Source organism: Lycorma delicatula, chromosome 2 (genome assembly GCF_047948215.1).
Source record: "Lycorma delicatula isolate Av1 chromosome 2, ASM4794821v1, whole genome shotgun sequence".
Taxonomy (NCBI): Eukaryota; Metazoa; Arthropoda; class Insecta; order Hemiptera; family Fulgoridae; genus Lycorma; species Lycorma delicatula.
Window position 1 is genome coordinate 158,055,018 of NC_134456.1, and position 22,280 is coordinate 158,077,297.

Here is a 22,280-nt window from a genome sequence, read left to right on the forward strand (position 1 = left end):
ATTTGTGGTGTGATCTTAGACCTTTTTCTCATTAACCTTTTCCTTACCACCAAGGCTTTCAGCAGCACAGTGCTTACACTTATTGCAAACAAACTTGACTGAACTCTCAAAACTACAGATACACTGGGGATATAGCTTATTATTAATATTGAATCAGATCACTTCTCTTGCAATGTTTGAGATTATTTAAATAATTCATAAAGTAATTTAATCCATCAGTAAAATGGCCACCATGGTCTGCCTTCCAGTTTCATTTCATCAGATAACTTCCTTTGGGTTGTATGAAGTCAATTTTACACAAATTTGTTCACAAGAACTAAGAAATCACATCATAGAAGCTGTAGCAACAATTACAGATAGTTCTCATGCTATAAAACATTCTCAAGAAGCATGCATTCTTCATACTGAATGCTGCATTTTAGCTTTACATGCTGCTATATCAACTAGTATGGGTATATGTTAATATGTTTAAGCATAACTATTTTTGTAATTCATAATTTTGAGGTAAAAGTTATTAATGTAATTTTTCACTTTTCCCAGTTTAATTTTTTATTCTGTTTAATGTTCTTTGAGATCAACAGTTTAATTGTTTTGACAATCTTCTTGTTCAGTTTGAAATTATAATATTTTTCTGCCTCATTTTGGTCTGCTTTCTTTGGTAGTCAATTTTAGAAGCATCAGCTTGTACAGCTGAAGACCAGTCACAAAAGAAGGACACTAGAAGAGAAGCAGATAATATTGTAAGTAAGATGCAAGAGCTAGAATTCATTTTTATGTTGAATTTTTGGAATGAGATTTTGTAAAATTTTCTTTGACTAAGCCAGGTTATACAAAATGAGAATGTAAACTTAAAACAATGTGCAGACCTGTGTGGATTATTAGCTGACCCATTGTGCACTGCATGAGATGAATTTGAAAGATATGAAGTAGCTACCAAGTAAGTACTACCAGATGTTGATTACAAGGCAGCTTGCAAACTTATCAGAAAGTATAACAAAATAAATATTACTTTCCATCTTCCTGTAAATTTTGTTTCATTTTGAAAAATAAAATTTTATTTTACGGTTTATTTTTTTACATTTTGAATTACATATACTGTATATGGAGCACCAAAATCTTTTAACATCTTAGAGCCTCTGTGGGTCTTAATCTGGCCTTGATCACAGTAATCATCCATTTTTGAAATAGTGTAATTCATAAATAGCATAGTAAGTGTAATTTATACTATATTTAGTTACTATAATGGCTGATATGTCTCTGCAAATCTCAGTATGTCTATTTTTATTGCTTGGATATGCTTTATTGTGAATTGATCAAGTTGTTAACTATTAACATTCATACATTAACATATATAGTAAATGCTGTATCCTCAGAGTAACTTAGTATCTAATAAACACAGAAGATTAACTGAATACTTTGTTATGGGAAAAACAATTCTATTTCACTAATTCTTGTTTTCCTTAGAGAATGCAAATTTATTCAAAGTTGGCTAAACTAGCTTTAGGCAGTTGGGATTTTGTACATAATAGTTTAATCTTATATAAGTAAATCTCAACAACTATTAATTTTCCTAGATATTAATTTAATACTATGTTAATTGCAAGACCCATTATTTTTTTATAATTAATTGAAGTGTCTGCAAAGGGAAATCTTGTGTTTAATTGAAGTTAATTATTTTTTTGAAATTTATTCATGAATTTTTACAATTTTATAAAGAAATCAGAATGTTTTTGTATATGTGTGTATATATATGAAGTACATATAATACTGATTCCTCATAGTGCGTTAGTTCGTGATATCAATGTGGCTTAACCCACAATATTTTTCTGATAGCAAACTTATTGGTTTATTTATAGATAAAAATTATTTAATCGAGAATATTGTTTTTAGATTTTCATTAAATCCTGATAAAATTGTAAATAAAAACTTTTATTAAAACTATAGAAGGAATATAGACAATAAATAACGATTTGTTGCCCAACGCTTAAATGTATATGGCCCTGATAAGAGCCTGTTTAGAATGTAGCACTGAAAAGTACTATTTCAGATATTTTTATTTCAGGACTTCCTTATAAACTACATTGGCAGTTTTTGTGGTGCTAGAACGAATAAGCTGCTTTTTAACATATTTTGCTCGTTGGTTTCTAGATGTTGCCTTCATAACAGATAACACTGTCAAATGTTGGTGGTCAATAAGGATTTGTTCACCATTGCGGTAAACCTTGAACACATATGGAAATAATCTACCAGCTGCTACCAATTCACACAATCCACCATAATTTGAACAAAATATTCATACAGCTCGAAGAGTTGTGACCCCAATTATTTTCCATCATAGCTGAATTTTCCACCACATGAGACACAATTATTTCCTGCACTTTGGTCAGCAATAGTATAGGACACGAGATGAAAAAGAAAGCAGAAAAGACATGCACCATTTTTTAGAATGGGTGTAATTGTATGAAATAACAATTATCCATTAACATTTAAATATTCTATGAAAAATTTTGTGCATTAAATTGACTAATTTTGATGCATTTCTATCATTCTCATTGCGGCTTCATCTATGTTATATAGTTAACTTGCATTTCCCATTGTGGTCAGGAAATATTTAGCTGGTCATAGCTCAATTTCCAATCATGCTCACCCTTCCCATCTACCCAGAGGGATCTGCCCCTTGGACCCTGCTGTGTTCATTAAACTCATGCTTGTGAGAATAATAATGACACATAAAAATTAAAGCCTGCTCAATTTATAAAAAAAAAATCATTGTATTGTAATTTCTTCAGAGCAACAGTTTGGTCATACAGTACCCGAAACTTTGTGTGGTCTAGGAATGTGGGTTTCAAAACAGTCGGCATCTATCTTAAAAATATTAGTTATAACTGGTTACCCATACACCATACGGGAAAACTGTATATTGCCCGGTTCTTAGCGTTATCCGTCAAAACCACTAGGAGATGACTGAACTTAATTTCTCATTTTTTATTACTTTGAATTTATGTTTTTTAATCAAGTAACTGGAGGCAGATGCAGCTAGTTGCATCGCACATAGAGTAACATTGGCTGGGTTGGTTGAGCTTCCGCGCCATATATCGTTGCATTCCATAAAAATCACAATTAGATATTTAACTGAATAATATTTGCAAGTCCCAATCTAGTAAATATCTCGTTTAGTGTAGTTGGAAATGGGGAAAATTTACCATCATTATTCAAATTATTTTTTACCTTTCTTCACTCCTTTTATGGTTAAATTTTGTAAAATCTAGAAACTTTTTTTTAGATACATGAAAATTACACATACTAAAAATAAAGTTGGTATCTTCATTTGTTACTGAGAAAAAAAATAGCTGGGTTTCAAAAAAATTCAAAATCCATTTAACTCTTTAAACTTAGAATTTCAAAAAATCTAAAATTTAGTTTTTAGGTATTCACATGAAGATTACACACACCAAAAATCAAATTGATATCTTCATTTGTTATCTTTAACTCATATTAACCCTTTAACGAGTATACAAATTTTCATCAATTTATCTTAAGTAGTTTTTTCTAGGTATTGAAGAATCAGTGAGTCTGTTGATCAGGACAAGTAGCTCTATAGATACAGATTAATATATATATATATATATATATATATATATATATATATATATATATATATATATATACATATATTATAAATATATATATATATATATATATATATATTTATATATGTATATATCTATGATTACAGAATTGACTACAGATCAATATTCCTTCCTTTGCTCTTCAACTTCTTCTAAAATCATATTATTAATTTTTCAAATGCAGAGATATTTCAAGCTTTATGGTAGAGCTTTTGCAAAGACATTTGTACAGGTTTTATAAATCTTACTAATTTCTGGATAAATATTGGAAATAAGATCATCTATTGTATGCACAACGATACCATGTTTTCATCAACAGAAATGCAACCATCATTGTGAGGAAGAGTCCCATTTCCAATGTTTAGTAGATGTAAGGGAAAGTTAGCATCTCCACCCGCAAGATGAACTCTCATATTAGTTCTTAAGTTAATAAAGAGAACAAATTTCCATAAGGGTGATGATTTAAGGCATGCTTGAACAACATCAGCCCTAGTTCCTCTTGCAATGACAGGAAATATTTGCCAAAAGTCTCCAGCAAACACGAAAGATATACCACTCATTAATTTACCACATGATCTAATATCTCAAAGGGTTTGATCAATGGCTTCAGTGTAGCTCAATGAATCATTGAACATTCATCCCACACTATAAGTTTAGCATGTGGCAAAATTTGTCCAAGTGGACCATTTTTACGAATAAAACAAACAAATTCTTGTCCATATGCAACAATGGTAACTTAAAAGTGGAATGTACAGTTCTTTCACCATTTGTAAGTGTAGCAGCTATTCCCGATTGCAATGTTTTTAATTGAGCAAACTTGAGCAAGATGCAGATTGATTAAGAAAGTTTTCCCAGTGCCTCTAGGAGCATCTAAGAAATCAATCTTTGGGTTGTTGCTAGCAACATTGTCATTTATTTCATCAAATGCCTGATGTTGATCTAGTACTAATTTAGGAAGATTAATACTTACAAATTCTTTCTGTTCATCGACGACAAAAGAAAGTCTTAACATTGTAACACAAGCATTAATAGCTTCTTGATTGTCATGTGTTGGTTGGTAAACCGAAATTGCATAAGTATTTCTTTCTTAACATAATGACAACAATATCTTCAGTCTCAATGAGACCTCTATTCAGTATTTCATCTGAAATTGTAATCTCAATGTAAATAGTTTGATGTCGGATTTGATACAAAATATCTTTACAAAAATATTTTTGGAACATTTCCCACAATACATCCATTGGGCAGGATGACAAAAAACTAATATAGTTGCAAATATTTCTCTCAATTTAGGCGAAGACTTACAGATCAGCAACCATGTCTTTCCAGTGATTATCATTTTCCAATAAGCCAAGTGCACGGCAAGCAGCTTTATATGTTTGGTGTAGCACACCATCAACAGTTTTCAAGTAATTAAAAGATGTAGGTTCTTTAACATTATGCAATACGCAGTTGAAAGCATTCACTTTGGTTTGGATGGATTGTATATACTCTAGCCAGAGCAGCATCTTTTTTGATTCCAGGCAATCCTTCGATGTCAGTTCTGCACTTTCTTCTGCTAAACTTGTTATTATTATAGGTATAGTATATAGGAACTTCAGGATATAACAGTGTATTAGAGAAGTTATTGGACTAACAAAGCTCAAAAAAAGTAATAAGAGTGCTCTTCTGTGGACTTTCAAGGACTCGTTGGGGATTTTGTTCAGTGAAATAAATATGTTGATAGTTTTCTAAATAAACCACTAAGTGAACAATAGTGGGATAATGTAGATGTATGGGAAAGTCAAAAAATCACCAATCAGCCTCAGATGTACATATATATCTACCATTAATGCACTGATTCAATTCATCTCTTTGATTTTCAACCGAATTAGTTGCTTGATCTGAACCAAAGGTTCAGATATATTTGTAGATATATCAAATCGCTTACAAAAGATTACAAAATCCAACATTTAAGTGGGCATTAAAGCAATGTGACAATAGTGAACAATGTGGGACCATCCATTTATTATTAATATCAATTATGTTACTTTGCATGTTTAAAGTTATTGTATGACCTCTATCCTCTGGACTTCTCCTGCGATAAGTCGAGTAACCATCATCTGCAGTTTGAGTGTTACAAATGTACATTCGAGGATTTTTGAATATTTTCCATTTATCATGCATGTGATGACCTATTTGTATCACCATATGGTCCATGACACATATGTTTACAAACAATGTCATATAATAATGGGTCAAAATTTTTATCTGGGAGTTCATCAGATATAAGATCAATTTTGTCAGGTCATATTTTAATTACTAACCATACCAATATGTGACAATGAGGTAAGCCTCGTTTTTGCTACTCGACACTTAGTGCATAGCAGTTGACCAAACCAAATATTTATGTTTTTTTTAATAAGGTCTAGGAGTTTCTTCATTTTCAAATGGAAAACTCTGGATATAAAATTGTGTCTCAGTAAATTTTTGACCAGTGAATAGTTCATTTTTTTATTTCTGGCCATTCAGGATTGCATGTAAAAGTTATAAATAAATCCGGATACCCATGTCGTAACATCTTGAGATTTCTCATGCATATATCGTGGTGAAGCAGTGAAAGATGAGGGAAGTATGACACTATGATCCATGTTATTAGCATTAACATTGGTGTCTTGTTGCACAGTATCTTGAAGATGAATGTAATCATCAGCATGTAATCTTTTTTGTTATTACGAATATAGGCTAGTCTTTCAGTAATCACTTTGGCCATCATGTCAACATAATATTGATTAAATCATTTTCTGTAATAATGTAAAAAATTGCCAATGTTATATTGAACCATAAGTCGATAAGCATAAAATTGCACACAGGAAACTGTTTTATTTTGTTCATTATTATTTAGTAGAATATTTATATAATAACCATATTCATTCTTCAAAAACATAAGGGGATATTGTAAAGGATCATAAGAGCGATGAAGCTCAGACACACATTGCATTTGACCGTCATGATTACTTAAGATTATATATCTCTAGGGCTTTTATCTTTATCAACCAGTAAAATGCAACTTCATTAGTAGTAGGAACACTATAGCAACCCCTATGCTGATTAGCAGGTACACGATCAACATGAATTATTTAAAATCTTTCTGCGTTAACCAAAGGTCTATTGTCAATATTGCATTAAACTCTCTGATCAAATTATTATGTTCCAGCAAAACTTGCTGAAGTGCTGTTATTAGTTCTTTTTTCAAGTTGGGAACAATATTAGTATGAAGAAAAGTTTGATCAGCATCAGAAAGAAAATAAATTTGTAAAAATTGGTGGTCGACACCATGTGCTAGCAATAAACTTCATATGCGATGGTAAACTTGACCTTGAATTTTAAATGTAGGGATAAATTTCCCTTCTACAATTTGTTTAGCACCGAAAGAAGTCATCTGAAATAAAGTGTTGTATTTTCCAACATTATTGAGAAAATGTTTTGACCAAGGATAATACCCTAAAACTAAACTGTTGATTGGTTCTGGTAGCTCATTAAGTGTAGGAAATGAAACTTTCCACCAGAACAACACATGCCAGATGCTTCATCATTCCATTTTTTTGCAAAACAATGATTGCATATTTTAATCATTGCACCAATTTGTAAATATTTAATATTAATATAAAACCAATTGAAAATCATATTCAAAAGCAGATCCGAACTTTAAAGTGGGTTTCCTGTATTGTATAGGATCGTAAAGTATATCCTCACGCTCTTCCATAGTCTCGTGTAAACGCGGTGTAGACATTCTCCTCGCATCTCTAGATTTTCTACCAATATTACGTCTCTTTCCTTTCGGCATGATTTTAGAAAAAGAACTCAACAAATACCGGCAAACTAGATGAACAATAAATAATTAAATTTAAATATCAAATATGTATCACTGAAATCTTTCTCTATAAAATTGATGGTGCACGGGTTTGTTTCTTTGTCGTAAGTACTCACAGCTGCTATTGGTGCGGGGCGGACCAATGGTGGTGCGCCGGGCGGCTACACCAGGCTCGGGCGGCTGTGCACTGCTTCCTCAAAGCAAAAAGGAAAACTTTAGTTTACGCTCTCTTTCGCTAGAGCAGTCAATTGTAAATTAATTTACAAATTATTTAATTTAATTTCTAAGCGTAGATTATTTTTATTTATATTTTATATTGTATTTTTATTTACTTATTATTATTATTTATTTAATTGTATTAATAAAAGAAAGAAATTATTAATTAATATTTAGCAGTAAAACAATCTGATGTGGACACCATATGACTTCCTTGCACGCCTATTAAATTACATATACACATTTTTTTAAAATGAAAAGTACATAAAATTTTATTTAATAACTTCTGATATTTTTCTTTTAAAAAGTTTAAAAAAGTAATTAAGTCTGATTCGAACCGATGTGCCCTTGTAAGATCCAAATATTTCATTAATTACAATTTCATTTGTGTATAACTCTGGAATCAATGAAAGTAAGTGCCACGTGAAAAGCTCTCAATGAGGGCTTATTACTGCAGTAAAAAAAAGTCCAAAATACAAATTTTTTTGGATTTTGGGCTTTTTTGGACACTTTTGGTTCATTTGATTTCAATCAAAAGGGAAGGTGCACAACTAGATGTTACAGCAGTCCTAAATCCAAAATTTAAACATATTAGGCTAATCGTTTTTGAGTTATGCGAGATACATACGTACGAACAGATGTCACGCCGAAAGTAGTCAAAATGGATTCTGGGATGGTCAAAATGGATATTTCAATTGAAATCTAAAAACCGAAATTTTTCGCAATCGCTTACTTCACTTTGTATAAGGAAGTAAAAAAGGATTCTTTATTTAGCCTGAGAGACCCGTTACACACAACTCCATTCACGACTCTCTCGCTAAAAGCACTCCGTTTACAATTAATTTATAGATTATTTAATTTGATTTCTGAGCGTTGATTAATTTAATTTATATTTTCATTTTTATTTACATATTATTTATTAATTTTATTTATTTAATTTTATAAATTTTAATAATCAAATATTTATCGCTTAACAAATACCGCCAAAATAGTTAGATAAATAAATAAATTTGAATAATCAAATATTTGTCGCCTATCACAGAACCAATATATTTTTATGTTACCTGAGAAATTGGATCAAACTACATTAACCTAACTACTATACGTATATCAGAGAAAAGGATTAAAATTGTCTGATATTCAATAATTAACAATTATCGGCAGCTTATGGTCTCGTGACTAAGTAGACTGAATTTAGCGCAACATGTCCATCACCTAGCTGAGAGCCAATATAGTATGTAAATGTTGTTACCTGGGTGCAATATATTTGCCGCCTAGTGGAGAGTCAGCATATTATGTAAGGAGGCAGTAAAGCATTATCTTCCTAACGTGTTTTTTTATTATTGTTTTTAATGTTTTTTCGAGATGAAATGTATATACAAATCTTTTTAGTTATGCCAAGAGAAACATAGATAAAAATTTGATTGTGATTGATCTGGTAGTTTTTTGTTTATCCTGAACAAAAAAAAACTTCTTCTTTGTGTAATACCATAGACATATATATATATATGTATTATGCATATGTTTATCTGAATACTAGCCGGCCCATCTAGTCAGAACTTGGACCCTCGGAGCTCAGGTGAATCCCAGAGCCAACTCATGGACTCCTTGGGGCCTACCCCATGGTCACAGAGCTCATTTTGCTTGCCAATCCCAATTTGCAAGGGGGACTGGTGCCCTGGACACTCACAGAGCTTGCTTCCCTTGTCATTCCCATCTAGTCAGAGAACTCACCCTCTGAACCCCCACACTATACGTTATCTTTATGGTTGTGAGAATAATACTGATAAATAATAATTATAGTATTAAGGCTCTATAGAGACCTGAAAAAGAAACTAAATTACAAAAGATAGAATAATAGTAACTACAGTAACTAGAGTATACACTCCTTTGAAAACGAAAGATTCATAACTAATTTCTTTGCCATGGTGGCAGAAATAAAATAATGAAGTAAAAGGATTAGTTTATTTTTTCCTTAATGAATATCTTTAATTCACAACTTCACCCTTCTTGGAGGTGAAGAGATAATGAATATTTTTAATATCTTAACAGTCAAGGAAGCTAGGGCCTTGCTCAATGGCTTAATACCTTCCCTGGAATGACAAGAATGTATCCTCCAAATCTGAAAGTAATTGGTAGGTTGGTTCTCATGTGATGAGATAACAGACAAATTTTTATATATATACACTTCCGAATAACCGTGATCTGTTAGATTGAGAGTGTACCTGATGCATGCAAATGTTAGCCTTCAACATACTAACAAATATCCGTTTGAATTTTGATAATGGAATGATTTTTTGCAGAGATATTATAAGAGTACACCATCGCACCTACCAAAACAGTGCCGCAGGGGCACTCCATTTGTTACCAGTTGATGATTGGTCTAGCCTTTCACGAGGTGGTCGCATACCTCACCCGCAGTACCCACAAGAAGCCCATTATTGTTAAACAGAAATTTTTTTAAATAATATTATTTTATTTAATATACATTTAATTCTATTATTTTTGTAATATTACTCATTTGACTGATTCAAATTATTTAGTTCAAACCCAGCTCATATAGTGATAGAGACTCACAGTTCGCAATTCATTAATTAATTTCATTAGTTTGTACTTCAACCAGTAAATCTCCACTACTATATGTATATATATATTTTTTTCAAGATGAAATATATCTGAAAACCTTCTTAGTTATACCTTCATAGAAACATGGATAAAAATTTGTGAGTGATCTTGTAGTTATTTTGTTTATCCTGAAAAAAAAACAAAAACACCTCTTCTTTTTTATATAATAGTGTATATATAAAAATGTATGTTTGCTGAAACTTCATAAACTGATGCTGGGTCACTATGAATGAAATTTTAACCAGATTTTATTGAAACTTGAGGTTGGTTATTGGTATAAATTTAACCAGATAAAAATATAATTAGATGAGGTAATAAAGTGTATTAAAGCTAAAACAGAGAGCACATTGTATTTAAGAACATCATTTTTCTTGTGTTAATATTTTGAGTTGACCAAATCAAGTTCTGTTAAGAAATAGCAATATGAGTAGGATTCGAATGAGTGAAATATATAAAAAAAGGTTAAATATCATTTGTTAAAATCAGGTAATCATTTCTCAAAACATTGTAGAAAATTCTATTGTACCACAATATTTGTATATATGTAGATGAGTAACATAATTATTCATAGACAGCAATATCTATTTATTGTATAAATTAAAGGAGTTAAATCTGCAAAAACTGTTAGATATTTTATTTCATCCTACCTTTGCATTAAAAAAAAAATATATATAATAATAATAATAACAATGATAAAGCTTCTTCAGTAGCTTGGTTTATTTAAATTTGTGCCCATTATCTCAACCTATGTCTGTTTTACTATTTGTATATAATTTTAATAGTACTTAAAGAATGAGCATGCTTTAAATAGGTACATCAATTTTCAAAGCTTACAATGAAAATAAAAGTTTGTATTATAGAAGGACACAAATCACCTGTAATAAAAGGTGTTAAAAACACTTTGTCATTCAAAAATTAAAAGATACACCTGTTATTAGAATTCTTTAAAACATAAAAATAATCTCTTTAAACTCTATTATCTTTTTAAATGCAATGGGGACCCAGGTGCTCATCAATCATGCAAATTTGAAACAATATCTGTACAGGTCCTACCTGGCAACTGGTGAGCTGTGTCTGTGGAAAGGTCCAGTCAAATGTACATATGATGCATGTCTGCCTTGCTCTTGAGGGGGGCAGAGCTGGGGGTCACCCTGGAACTTAGAGGCAAGGCAAAAATTGGCCATTCATAAGTGGTGTGTCTGTGTGGAGTGAGCTGCATTGTCGCACAACTGCATCAAGAACTTGATACAGTTGTGATGTTCAATCTGCATCAGTAGTTTACCTAAGGGAAGATTTTGACTACATTGCTGGAAGAAGCTACCCTTGAGTAATGATCGGAAACCAGTTAATAGCTCCAAGCAGCTGTAAAGAATGGTCAGGAGGTATTTGAGGCATACAGTGACCTAGACCAAGCAACAAATTGCTGTCCTTATTTATGTATTATAATTTCGATGAGTAAATTTTAATTTATGAATTTCATATATTTTATTATAAGACGGAGTGCGCCTACCCATTTAGAAAATATATGACATGTGAACGACTGGACACAAAAGCAACTGGTGTAATAGACCATGCTTTTACCATTCACGCATTAGGTTAGCTCCACAAGCTACTAGGAACTAGGCCGCTTAAATTGTTTCAAGGTACAGTAGCCTTTTGAAGCACAAACATTCAGTCTTATGCTTTAGGGTGGCCAAATGAGGTGGTGGTGGGAGAAATGCCAGCTAATCCAATTTCTTAAGGCCGTTTGTTTATATTCAAATATATAAATTACTGTTGTGTGTTCCAAATATTAATGCAATTTGCTGTAAAGGAGATGGCCGATTTTATTCTTTTGATATATAATGTGATAAATCTTTGTGCTTTTATTTCACTTTTAGCATGCATTACAGGCTTTTTACTTTGAAGATGTAATTTTGGGTTTTCAGTTTTTAATTAATTTTTCAATTGTCCATTTTTTAACATTTATCCTTTTTTTTTACAATAAACATAATATGTTCAGTAGACAATAACACGAAAGCGTTTTTTTGCCCACAAATCCCACCCAAAAAAAAAATACCATATAGTAGGTGGCTCTCCTGCTCAATCCATTGAGAAATGGTAAATTTTTACCTAGGATGAGTGTATCACATTAATAATCAAAGATTTTGTACTGACCAGCTTAAGTGTTTGCCGTAACAAAATTACTTTTTTCAGATGCTAAAAACCCACTCCTCTGAAACACAGGTTGAAGTAATCGAAATTTGATTTATTTTCGAAATTGTAACTTACGTAAGAAACCATGTGATTTATAAATCACTTCAACTAGATGCCTATTATAAAATTGTAAATAAAGTAGCCCGAACAAATTAAAAAAAAATTATAGTTTTACCCAGAATCATTTGAAAAAACTGCCATCTTAAAGTTTCGCGCCCTCGCTTTTGTTATTAAAATACAATTACTTATAATAAAATTAGACTGACAATAATGATCAATTTCTATTTCATCCTAAGTATTTTAGTAGTTTGAGAGTAAAAGTAGAAGTAAATCTTTATTTTTTTTCTATTCTGAATAGGTTTATGAAATGATCGATTGTAAAAATTAGTTAAACCGAACATACTGTTCCGATGCTTTTTTGTTTGTGTGTTAATCAACCTGAAATATATTTTATGTCCGAATTTAGTGAATTGCTGATATGTGTGAATTGTTTTCGTGATGGATACTGTTCAGTTTTTAAAAGAAGATGGATGGTATGTTTTTATATCTCTTAATACCCTGATGATTTACCGAACCGTGTTTCATTTAAATGTATTAGACTATATTGGTTAAAAATATAACCTACGGCGCGGCTACATAACCAAACTTCTTGTTTCTCGTATATAAATAACCAATTTTATAAATTATTGCTTTTTTTTTTTTTTTTTTAATTATGATATTTTTAAGTAATTTAAGTATATTCTGCCCTCCATTTTATTCCTCTTGAACTGTAGTCAGAGAAATTTTACGTTCTAATTTCAGCCTGTACCTTTATTTACATAAAGATGAATTATAAAACTTTTCAAATTTCAAGATAGGTAGAAAGTATATTAAACGTGTCATTTTTGCAATCTCTAATTATTGTCCACTTGTTTGTTGGTAGTTATGTAAAAGTAATGGTGTTTTTACCTTTTGTACATGTAGAAGCTTGTAAATTTACATTATTGAACCAGCTTCCAACAAGAATGTTTGTTGTATTTCTATTCATTTTTAAAAATGTATAACTTAAAAATTGCCTCAAATTGATTATTATTCTTTTACAGTGAATTACTATAGGTATGTTCTTTTCTGAGAATATAATTTTATTACTATTTAGTAGTGTGATCTTTAACAAGATTAGGCTGAGGTCTACTTTAAAGTTTAATCCTGATGTCATACCATTTTGAAAAAAAAATAATACCAAACAATAGTAATGATGAAATTAAGAGTTAGTTGTTTGTTTGTTATCTTAAGGTTAACTACTGAGTTACCTTTAAAAGCAAGTTTTTACTTTCTGACTGATGTATTGCAATTTTCTTTTGTAAACGTATTTTTATTTTTAACATATGGTACAAAAATTGTGTGTATTGGATAAAATCCTTTAATTTATGCCAAATAATTAATATTAATGAATACATTAACTTGCATGAATACATTAAGTCCATGGAAACATCTGTAGTGAAATCTTTTTTTTCAATATTATTTTTTGTTTATATAAATATATATATATATTTTTTTTTTACTGAAATTTCTTGAAGTGTATTGGCTTTTTTTGCTTCAGTAATTACTGAATTATCAGTTTCAGTTCTTGGTTGATGTTCTGACTGCATATCCAGCCTTAAGGTCTTCACCCACTTCCAGATTGTTTGTGGTTGTTATGCACAGGGCAATATAAACAACTCTTTGTATCCATTCTAGTTATCATTGAGTTCAAGGTTGTGGAAATGAGCTCTGAAAATTTATTATTGACTTGAACTGAAGTATGTACTAATATTATAAAATATTTTACAGACTTGTGTATTCCGAGCAGAAGAAAAAATTTTTCTAAAAGTATTTTAAAAATGTGACTAATTGAAATTGAAGTTGTTACAATTTGGAAATATAATTTATTGAAGAAATAAGAATATAAATCATACATAATGATCATTTTTTAAATTAATTAATTTTTTTCTTATTACCTAATTTTATGACCAATTTCCTGGCATTGTTGGGGTATAGCCTGTTTCTTTGGTCTTCTTTATGAGCTCAATACCCCTTTATTCTAATTTTTATTTTTCTGTTTGTTTGCCATACATATAAATTGCAATTATTGTCTTTACAGATTAATTTGCCTACATTTTCAAAATGTTCGTCTTTTGATGGGTTTAGATTTTATTTATGGGATTTTGAGAAGATACTATTTTCTAGACATAGCCATGAACATTGTATTTTTTGAATCTTTAAGTAAAGTCGTGATTTAGGATAACATACAATTTTTTGCATGCTTTTCCAGTCCTGCAGTTCTTTTCCTCAGCAGTAAGGTTGTTTTGCTAACTTTTTTGTTTGAGTCTTCCTGTCGATGGCATGCTCTTTTATAGTCATAACAGCAGTGATAGTAAGTTTATGATCATTAGGGTTAGGCTATGGTAAGATAGCCCAACCATATGAATATTCAGAATGTTCAGAATTATGATAATTTTGATCAAGTTGTGGTAGCATGCCCACCAAGCTGGTCTAGTGGTTAACTTACAAATCAGCTGATTTCAAAGTCAAGAATTTTAAGGTTCAAATCCTAGTAAAGGCAGTTACTTTTATATGGATTTGAATATTAGATCATGGAATATTGGTGGTTGGATTTCAATTTACCACATTTCTCAGTAATGGTTGATCTGAGACTGTACAAGACTATACTTCATTCACATTCATACGTATCATCCTCATTCATCCTCTGAAGTAATACCTTACGGTGGTTACAGAGGCTAAACAGAAAAAGAGAGAAGGTGTGGTCATTACCACACCTTCTCTGCTTACCATTAACAAAATAATGAGTCTCCCCAATTGGCTGCTTTACACCAGCTTGAAATGCAGTGAAATGATAGGGGCAATGGTGCGACAAAAGACCAAATGTTAAAATAAAAATAAAACAAGTAAATAATCTGGTTTGATGGAATATTGATTTAAAAAAAAAAATAGTTCCTATAAATAAGCTATTAAACATTTTCTGAATGGCTTGTGTCAATACACTCGGGATACATGCCAATTGAAAAAAATTAAGAAACTAAAAAAAAAATCTGGCTAGAAATTTGTTAATTTAATAAATTTTGTTAATTTGTAATTAGTGTTTATTAGCTAAATGCATTAAAGAAGGACATTAGTTTATTTTTTAACAATGAAACGTAGAAGAGGAATGATGTGAGTTGTTTAAATTTGTTTTCTTTTTATGGATTACATTGTATTAGAAAACTGTATCCATTATTAAAAAAATGGGTGCATTTCATTCTTTGTATTACATTCATACTATTGTCTTAATTGTAAGCATTTTTTTGTTTGTTTAATATTACTTTATAAATCTGTTTATTTTTATTTCTAGGTACTTATCCAATGATGGTGTAAATAAAGTTAGTGAGAATGGCAGTATTAAAAATGTTAAAACTATTATTTCAAAAGCACTTAATGTAAGTAAATTTCAACCACTTCATCTGTAAGAAAATATATTGTAGATATAATTTTTAAATATTTGTTTCTTTTAATTTTTGAATACATTTTAGTTTTTATTGCTACTTATTTTCATCTAAATTTTTTAATCTAGTTGAAAACTTAAAAATTACAATTCTGAAATAGATTTTTATTATTGAGGAATTTGAATGAAATCAGTTTTTTATGTGTGTGAAATTAAGTTTTCATGAAATAAGTTGTATGATTTAAAAAAAAAAAAAGATGTTTATAAAATAAACAAAAATTATGAATTACTGATAAATACAGAGTGTCCAGGCTAAAGGTATCCAAAAGTAATGGCCTATATTTAGAAAATCAGTCATCCTAATCTCTTAGACTTAATCTCTTCTGTATACTCTCAAATCAGCAGAATACATGTCTGCAAACAAGCTGACTCACAATGCGATTGTAATCAGTAGTAGTTAGTTGAGATGTGGACCCCAAAACAGAAGGTTCAGTACATGCTTTGTTTAGCAGATTTTTAATCAGTTAAACGTGTTCAATGTTATGTATGAACTGAATGGAATATCAATCATCCTACATCCAAGTCTATTTGTAATTTGGATACAACTTTAAAAGATGGAAGCTTGGTTTCACAAACTTGTCAGTGTGGATTTACTACCAGTCCTGGAAGGTTAGGCAGGCTAGTTAATGAACTGCAAATTCCTTGTTCCATTGTTCATGACATGTTTTGTAAGCAGCTTTGTTCATGAGCATGCAAGTTATAACTTTGTCACATTAAACCAAATGATCACCACCTATGATATCATTTTGCACTGTTAATAATACTGCAGAGATAATAATCATGTTGAAAACAATTCTAATTATCCTAATACATTGTTATTTAGTGATGAGGCAACTTTTCATATTGTGGAAAAGTTAATGGACACAATTGTTAAATCTGGGGTACTGAAAAAAACCAGTTGAGTAATCAAAAGTGAAACATACTAAAAGTCAATGTCTGGTTAGAACCACAAAAAATGGTATTCTTGGTCTGTTTTTTTCATGGAGCCCACTGTGTCAGAACATACGTACCCTGACATGGTTGAGAACGTTGCTGTTCCTCAGATTCTTGCAGACTTCAGTTTTCAACAAGATGGTGCTCCACCACACTTTCATCGAGATGTTACCATGTTCTTGAACAACACTTTACTTGGATGTTGAATCAGACGAGGAGGTTCAACTGCATGGCCAGCTAGATCTCCAGTTATTATTTTTTTGGACTTTTGTGCTTGGGGATTTATTTAAAGTTGTATTAACCAAAGTAAAGTTCGAGATTTGGACAATTTAAAAGAGCAAATTGTTTAAGCTATTGGTCTATTAATGCTCCAGATCCTCCTTTACAACTGGCAAGAGTTAGATTATCGTCTAGATGTCTGCTGAGCTACAAAAGATGAACACACTGAACTTAACTAATGTTCATTAAATTGGTGAATTGGTGTGTTTATTAAAAAAATATTAAATTATATTAACTAGTTCTCTTAATGTAAGGTGTTAGTTTTGGATACCTTTAGTCCTCTGGACAAATGAAATGGAGATGACGTGCAGCCCTGCTTGTAAAGTTTTCACTTTACCACAAGGACTGTTTGTGGTGAACATTATTTGAACAGAGTAAATAACTTTAATTGTGGTCTCTTCACTTCCGAAGGTATTCTACATGAGCCATTTTTTTTATGATCGATTGGTTTGTTCTATTTTAAGCAATAATACCATAGTATTGTAAAATAGTTGTTTTTACCTGAAGAATTATAATATGGAATATTTGTGATTTAAATGTTTTATCAGCATATTTATAGTTCATTTCTATTATTTGTGTAGTGATCTATTTGGATATGAATATTTTGTGTTCTTATTTTATATATATTTTATTTATTTTTTTATTATAGTTTGATATAAGAGAAATTGGAGCCTCATGTTTTCCTGAAGACATTGCCAAAGGAAAATTGGAGTGTGTGAGTAAAATTTTTATTTAGATTTTGTTCCTGTATTATTCTTGATTAGAGTAATGTTTTTGTTTATTTTTCTGCTGCTGCCGTCAGCATTATTTTATTATTTCTAATATTTATTTTTAATTTTTGTAAAAATATTAACTTTAGTTTTATTGTATACAATTATTTTATTTCTTTTCTAATACATTAGTTATTACTTTACTACTTTGTACCTTGTGGTTTCTAATTATTAGAATTCTGTTTAGATTTCAGGAAATATTATTGTCCAGATACAGAAAGTAAGAAATGTGTCTGCCCCAAAATCTAATGAAGAATCTCATGGTGCACCAAGAATGCTGAAAATTGCTTTGACTGATGGTCATACAGTATGTCAAGCAATAGAACTCGAACCGATAACATCTTTGAGGTACATTTAAAAAATTTAATTATGGCTTATTGACAGATAATTTGTTTGTAAAATACAAAGATGAGTTAAGTTTTGAAACTTTCTAGCAACAGAAAAAAATTAGAAGATTTCAAAACATTCTGGTTAAAAGTTTGTTTATCCTTAACTTTTTAAACCAATCAACCAACCAAAGCAGAGTTGCATATTTAGTTACTTATTGAGATAGTGTGGTTACCGATGTACTATGTTATTGGCGATATTAAAATTCATCGTGAGTTGCATTGTTGGGTGTGGGTTATTAGCAATTTTGATCCCTTACAGAACCTGAGCAGTTGTTTATTAGTCTTTGGTTGGTGTAATATGGTGTTACAAAATAGACTTTGATTTTTAATTGCTCCTCTAGGTTTTTTACATATATGATTCTTGTCAGTAATCTTACATATAGCCACAAACATCAATACAAAGGTTACTTTGGAGCTGGCATAAGTAAGGAGATTCAGAAGTGGGATAATATTTCTGTAGATTATGTTGAAAAATGAGAAAATGTCACGGTGATTAATTAAACCGTTTTAGCCCCAAAGAAATTTGTGTCTTTGTTATTGAATGATTCTTGTATGTAAAATAGCTTAGTTTATGTTTAATTTTCTTGAAAAAATTTATATATATAAAATGTTTTAAATTCTATTATTATAAACCACCTAGTTCAGAATATTGAGCTAAGACTTACCTTTTCATAATTTTATTTTGAAAGTTCTTTCGTGGGATCTTGCTTGCATCCTCAGTCATGTTTGAATACATTTAATTAAACTGCATATTAAATAAAGAGATTAAAAATTAAAATAAACAATGCACTTGATGTAATGTTATGTTACTGTAATATTATTATGAAAATTGAATATTAATTCATTAGTGCTGCAATCTGTTGCTGTTTTTATAAGACTGTCTGCCTCAAACACTGTCAGATGGTTTATAAAATTGAAATTTTTTTTGTATTTATAAGTTTAATATTTTTCTAATATAATTGGTTTTTGTCATCTATTAATTTCTAATATTTATAAATTTGTGTTAATATCAGATATAGAATGTTAATTGTTTATTAGATGGTTTGCAAATTAGATAAACCTAATTTATTATTTTTGCAATTTCTCTAATGTTCAAGAAATCTAGTTTTAAAGGATCTTTTTTTTTTTTGTTTAATAAGAAAAACATTGTGTGGTTGTGTGTGTGTGTGTGTGTTTTAGTATAGGTTCTTTGCTTCATAACCAATTAGTTTTACCAGTATATATATATTTATTTACATTCATTACAATTCATTAATTCTATAAATGTCAATACAATTAAAGAAGATTTCAGGTTATAAGTTAATAAAAAGGAGGGTTTCTTTTTTTTTGTCTTTAGTCATTTGACTGGTTTGATGCAGCTCTCTAAGATTCTCTATCTAGTGCTAGTCGTTTCATTTCGGTATACCCCCTACAACCTGCATCCCTAACAATTTGTTTTACACATTCCAAACGTTGCCTGCCTGCACAATTTTTTCCTTCTACCTGACCTGCTAATATTAAAGCGACTATTTCAGGATGCCTTAATATGTGGCCTATAAGTCTGTCTCTCCTTTTAACTATATTTTTCTAAATGCTTCTTTCTTCATCAATTTGCCACAACACCTCTTCATTTGTCACTTTATTCACCCATCTGATTTTTAACATTCTCCTATAGGACCACATTTCAAAAGCTTCTAAATCTTTTCTTCTCAGGTTCTCTGATTGTCCAAGTTTCACTTCCATACAAAGCGACTCTCCAAACATATACTTTCAAAAATCTTTTCTTGACATTTAAATTAATTTTTGATGTCAACAAATAATATTTCGACCGAAAGCTGGTTTCGCCTGTGCTATTCGGCATTTCATATCACTCTTGCTTCATCCATCTTTAGTAATTCTACTTCCCAGATAACAAAATTCTTCTACCTCCATAAGCTTTTCTCTTCCTATTTTCACATTCAGTATCCATCTTCTTTATTTCTACTACATTTCATTACTTTCGTTTTGTTCTTGTTTATTTTCATGCGGTAGTTCTTGCATAGGACTTCATCCATGCTGTTCATTGTTTATTCTAAATCCTTTTTACTCTCAGCTAGAATTAATATATCATCAGCAAATCGTAGCATCTTTATCTTTTCACCTTGTACTGTTACTCTGGATCTAAATTGTTCTTTAACATCATTAACTGCTAGTTCTATGTAAAGATTAAAAATTAACTGGGATAGGGAACATCCTTGTCAGACTCTCTTCCTTATTACGGCTTCTTTCTTATTAAAAAGGGGTACATTTATACAAAAATAATGACTGGAATTGATGCAGTAGTTCTTTAATGGCAGGAGATCAAAGTCAAGATGTGCTACAGAAAACTCTAAATATAGACTGGTAATATCAGATTTCTTGTTGAGAAATTTCTTTATAATGTGTGACATTAATGTCATAAGTGTATGTGTGACATAAGTAAATGTCTATTAGTTTTGGTTTGGGTTTATGATCTGCTGTAGCTGTGAAGTTACTAAGTTTAGTTTAATAGAGTGATAAAAATTATTTAAAAAAATTTTTGGTTTTTATTGCAGTTTAAATACCCCTCCTGGAACAAAAATCTTTTTGAAAGGAGAAATATTGTCATTGTCCAATGGCATGTTATTACTTCAGGATTCAACTACTCAAGTTCTTGGAGGTGTTGTGCCACAGCTAATTGAAAAATGGGAACTGCATAGGGTAAATGTTTATATTAGTGTACTTTGTCATGAATGTTTTTATCTTTTATTGTTATACATATTATACTGTAGGTTAGATTCAACCCCAGAATTGTGTATACTGGATTATGATTCACACTGTAGGTTAGGTTTAACCCCAGAATTGAGTATTACTGGGTTATTGTTTGGTATGTTTGTTGCATGAAAATATGTTGTATCAAATATATAAAATAAATCTAATTATTTTTTGTTTAGTTATTTTATAATTTTCATCCCTTGCTTATGGAGTAGGAAGCAGAAAGTGTGAATAATAAAAAGTTATATATTTTTTCATACTTTTAAATCTTATGTCACTGGTAAATAGGTTTTTACCATCTGATCTGTTTCACTACTTTACTGATTGAATAGTGACTTAAAATTTTTACCTTCAAACCTTGTTTAAAAATGCAAAATTGAAGATTAATAACAGGCCAAAAAAAAAAATTGGAACTGAGATAAATGTAGGTGAATTAGAATGTATTTTTTATGTTGAATCTTAAAATGAAATCAGTTTTTCTTTATCAAGCTCAGATTTTTAGTTATGACTGTTTAAAATATTGAGAAACTTCTTAAATAATAGTATTCAAAAATATTAATAATAATAATTACAACTAAATTCCTACTTTTATTTTGCAGACATTTACATTTATTGTAATTTATTTTTGATAATGTTCCATCTGCAATATGTCATGGTGGAACCTTTTCTCCTTGTTCAACGCTGATGTCATCCAAGTTTAAAGGGAAATAGTCCAAATGAGAATGTAAAAAATGAAGTTCAATGACATTCTGCAGCCTAAATTTTTTTAATTCACTAAGAGTTATAAGCTGATTATGGTTTTCAGCTTTTTTGTTTTCAAGAAAACCAGTAACAACATCTTTGAATGCCTTTTCCATGCTGCTAGTTCTTTAGGATTCAGTGTGCTGTCAATTATATTTCACAAATTAATTTTTTTATTTGTGCCCCAATGAATCTTTTAATTTGGCCTCACTTAATTTTGAAAAAACCTCAGCTAAATATTTAAAGCCGTCTCCATCTTTATCTAATGCTTTTACAAAATCTTTTATCAGGCCTAGTGTTATGTGTAGCGGTGGTAAAATAATACGATCTGCTTTGACAATGGGAATATTGACAACATTTAACTTTCCTGGGGTAAACTGA

At 30.4% G+C, this 22,280-nt stretch overlaps 1 protein-coding gene across 3 annotated transcripts in view; it reads left to right on the forward strand.

Moving 5' to 3' along the window:
- The first annotated feature begins 12,923 nt into the window (after positions 1 to 12,923).
- The window catches only part of LOC142319347 (tudor domain-containing protein 3-like), an 85,860-nt gene continuing 76,503 nt past the window's right edge, over positions 12,924 to 22,280 (forward strand). For all 3 annotated transcript variants that reach the window (XM_075356548.1, XM_075356550.1, XM_075356549.1), the window contains exons 1-5: positions 12,924 to 13,052; positions 15,887 to 15,971; positions 17,898 to 17,963; positions 18,206 to 18,366; positions 20,960 to 21,104. In XM_075356548.1, coding sequence (XP_075212663.1) covers positions 13,018 to 13,052; positions 15,887 to 15,971; positions 17,898 to 17,963; positions 18,206 to 18,366; positions 20,960 to 21,104 — 492 coding nt within the window. In that variant the 5' untranslated portion in view covers positions 12,924 to 13,017. The remainder of the gene's footprint in view (positions 13,053 to 15,886; positions 15,972 to 17,897; positions 17,964 to 18,205; positions 18,367 to 20,959; positions 21,105 to 22,280) is intronic.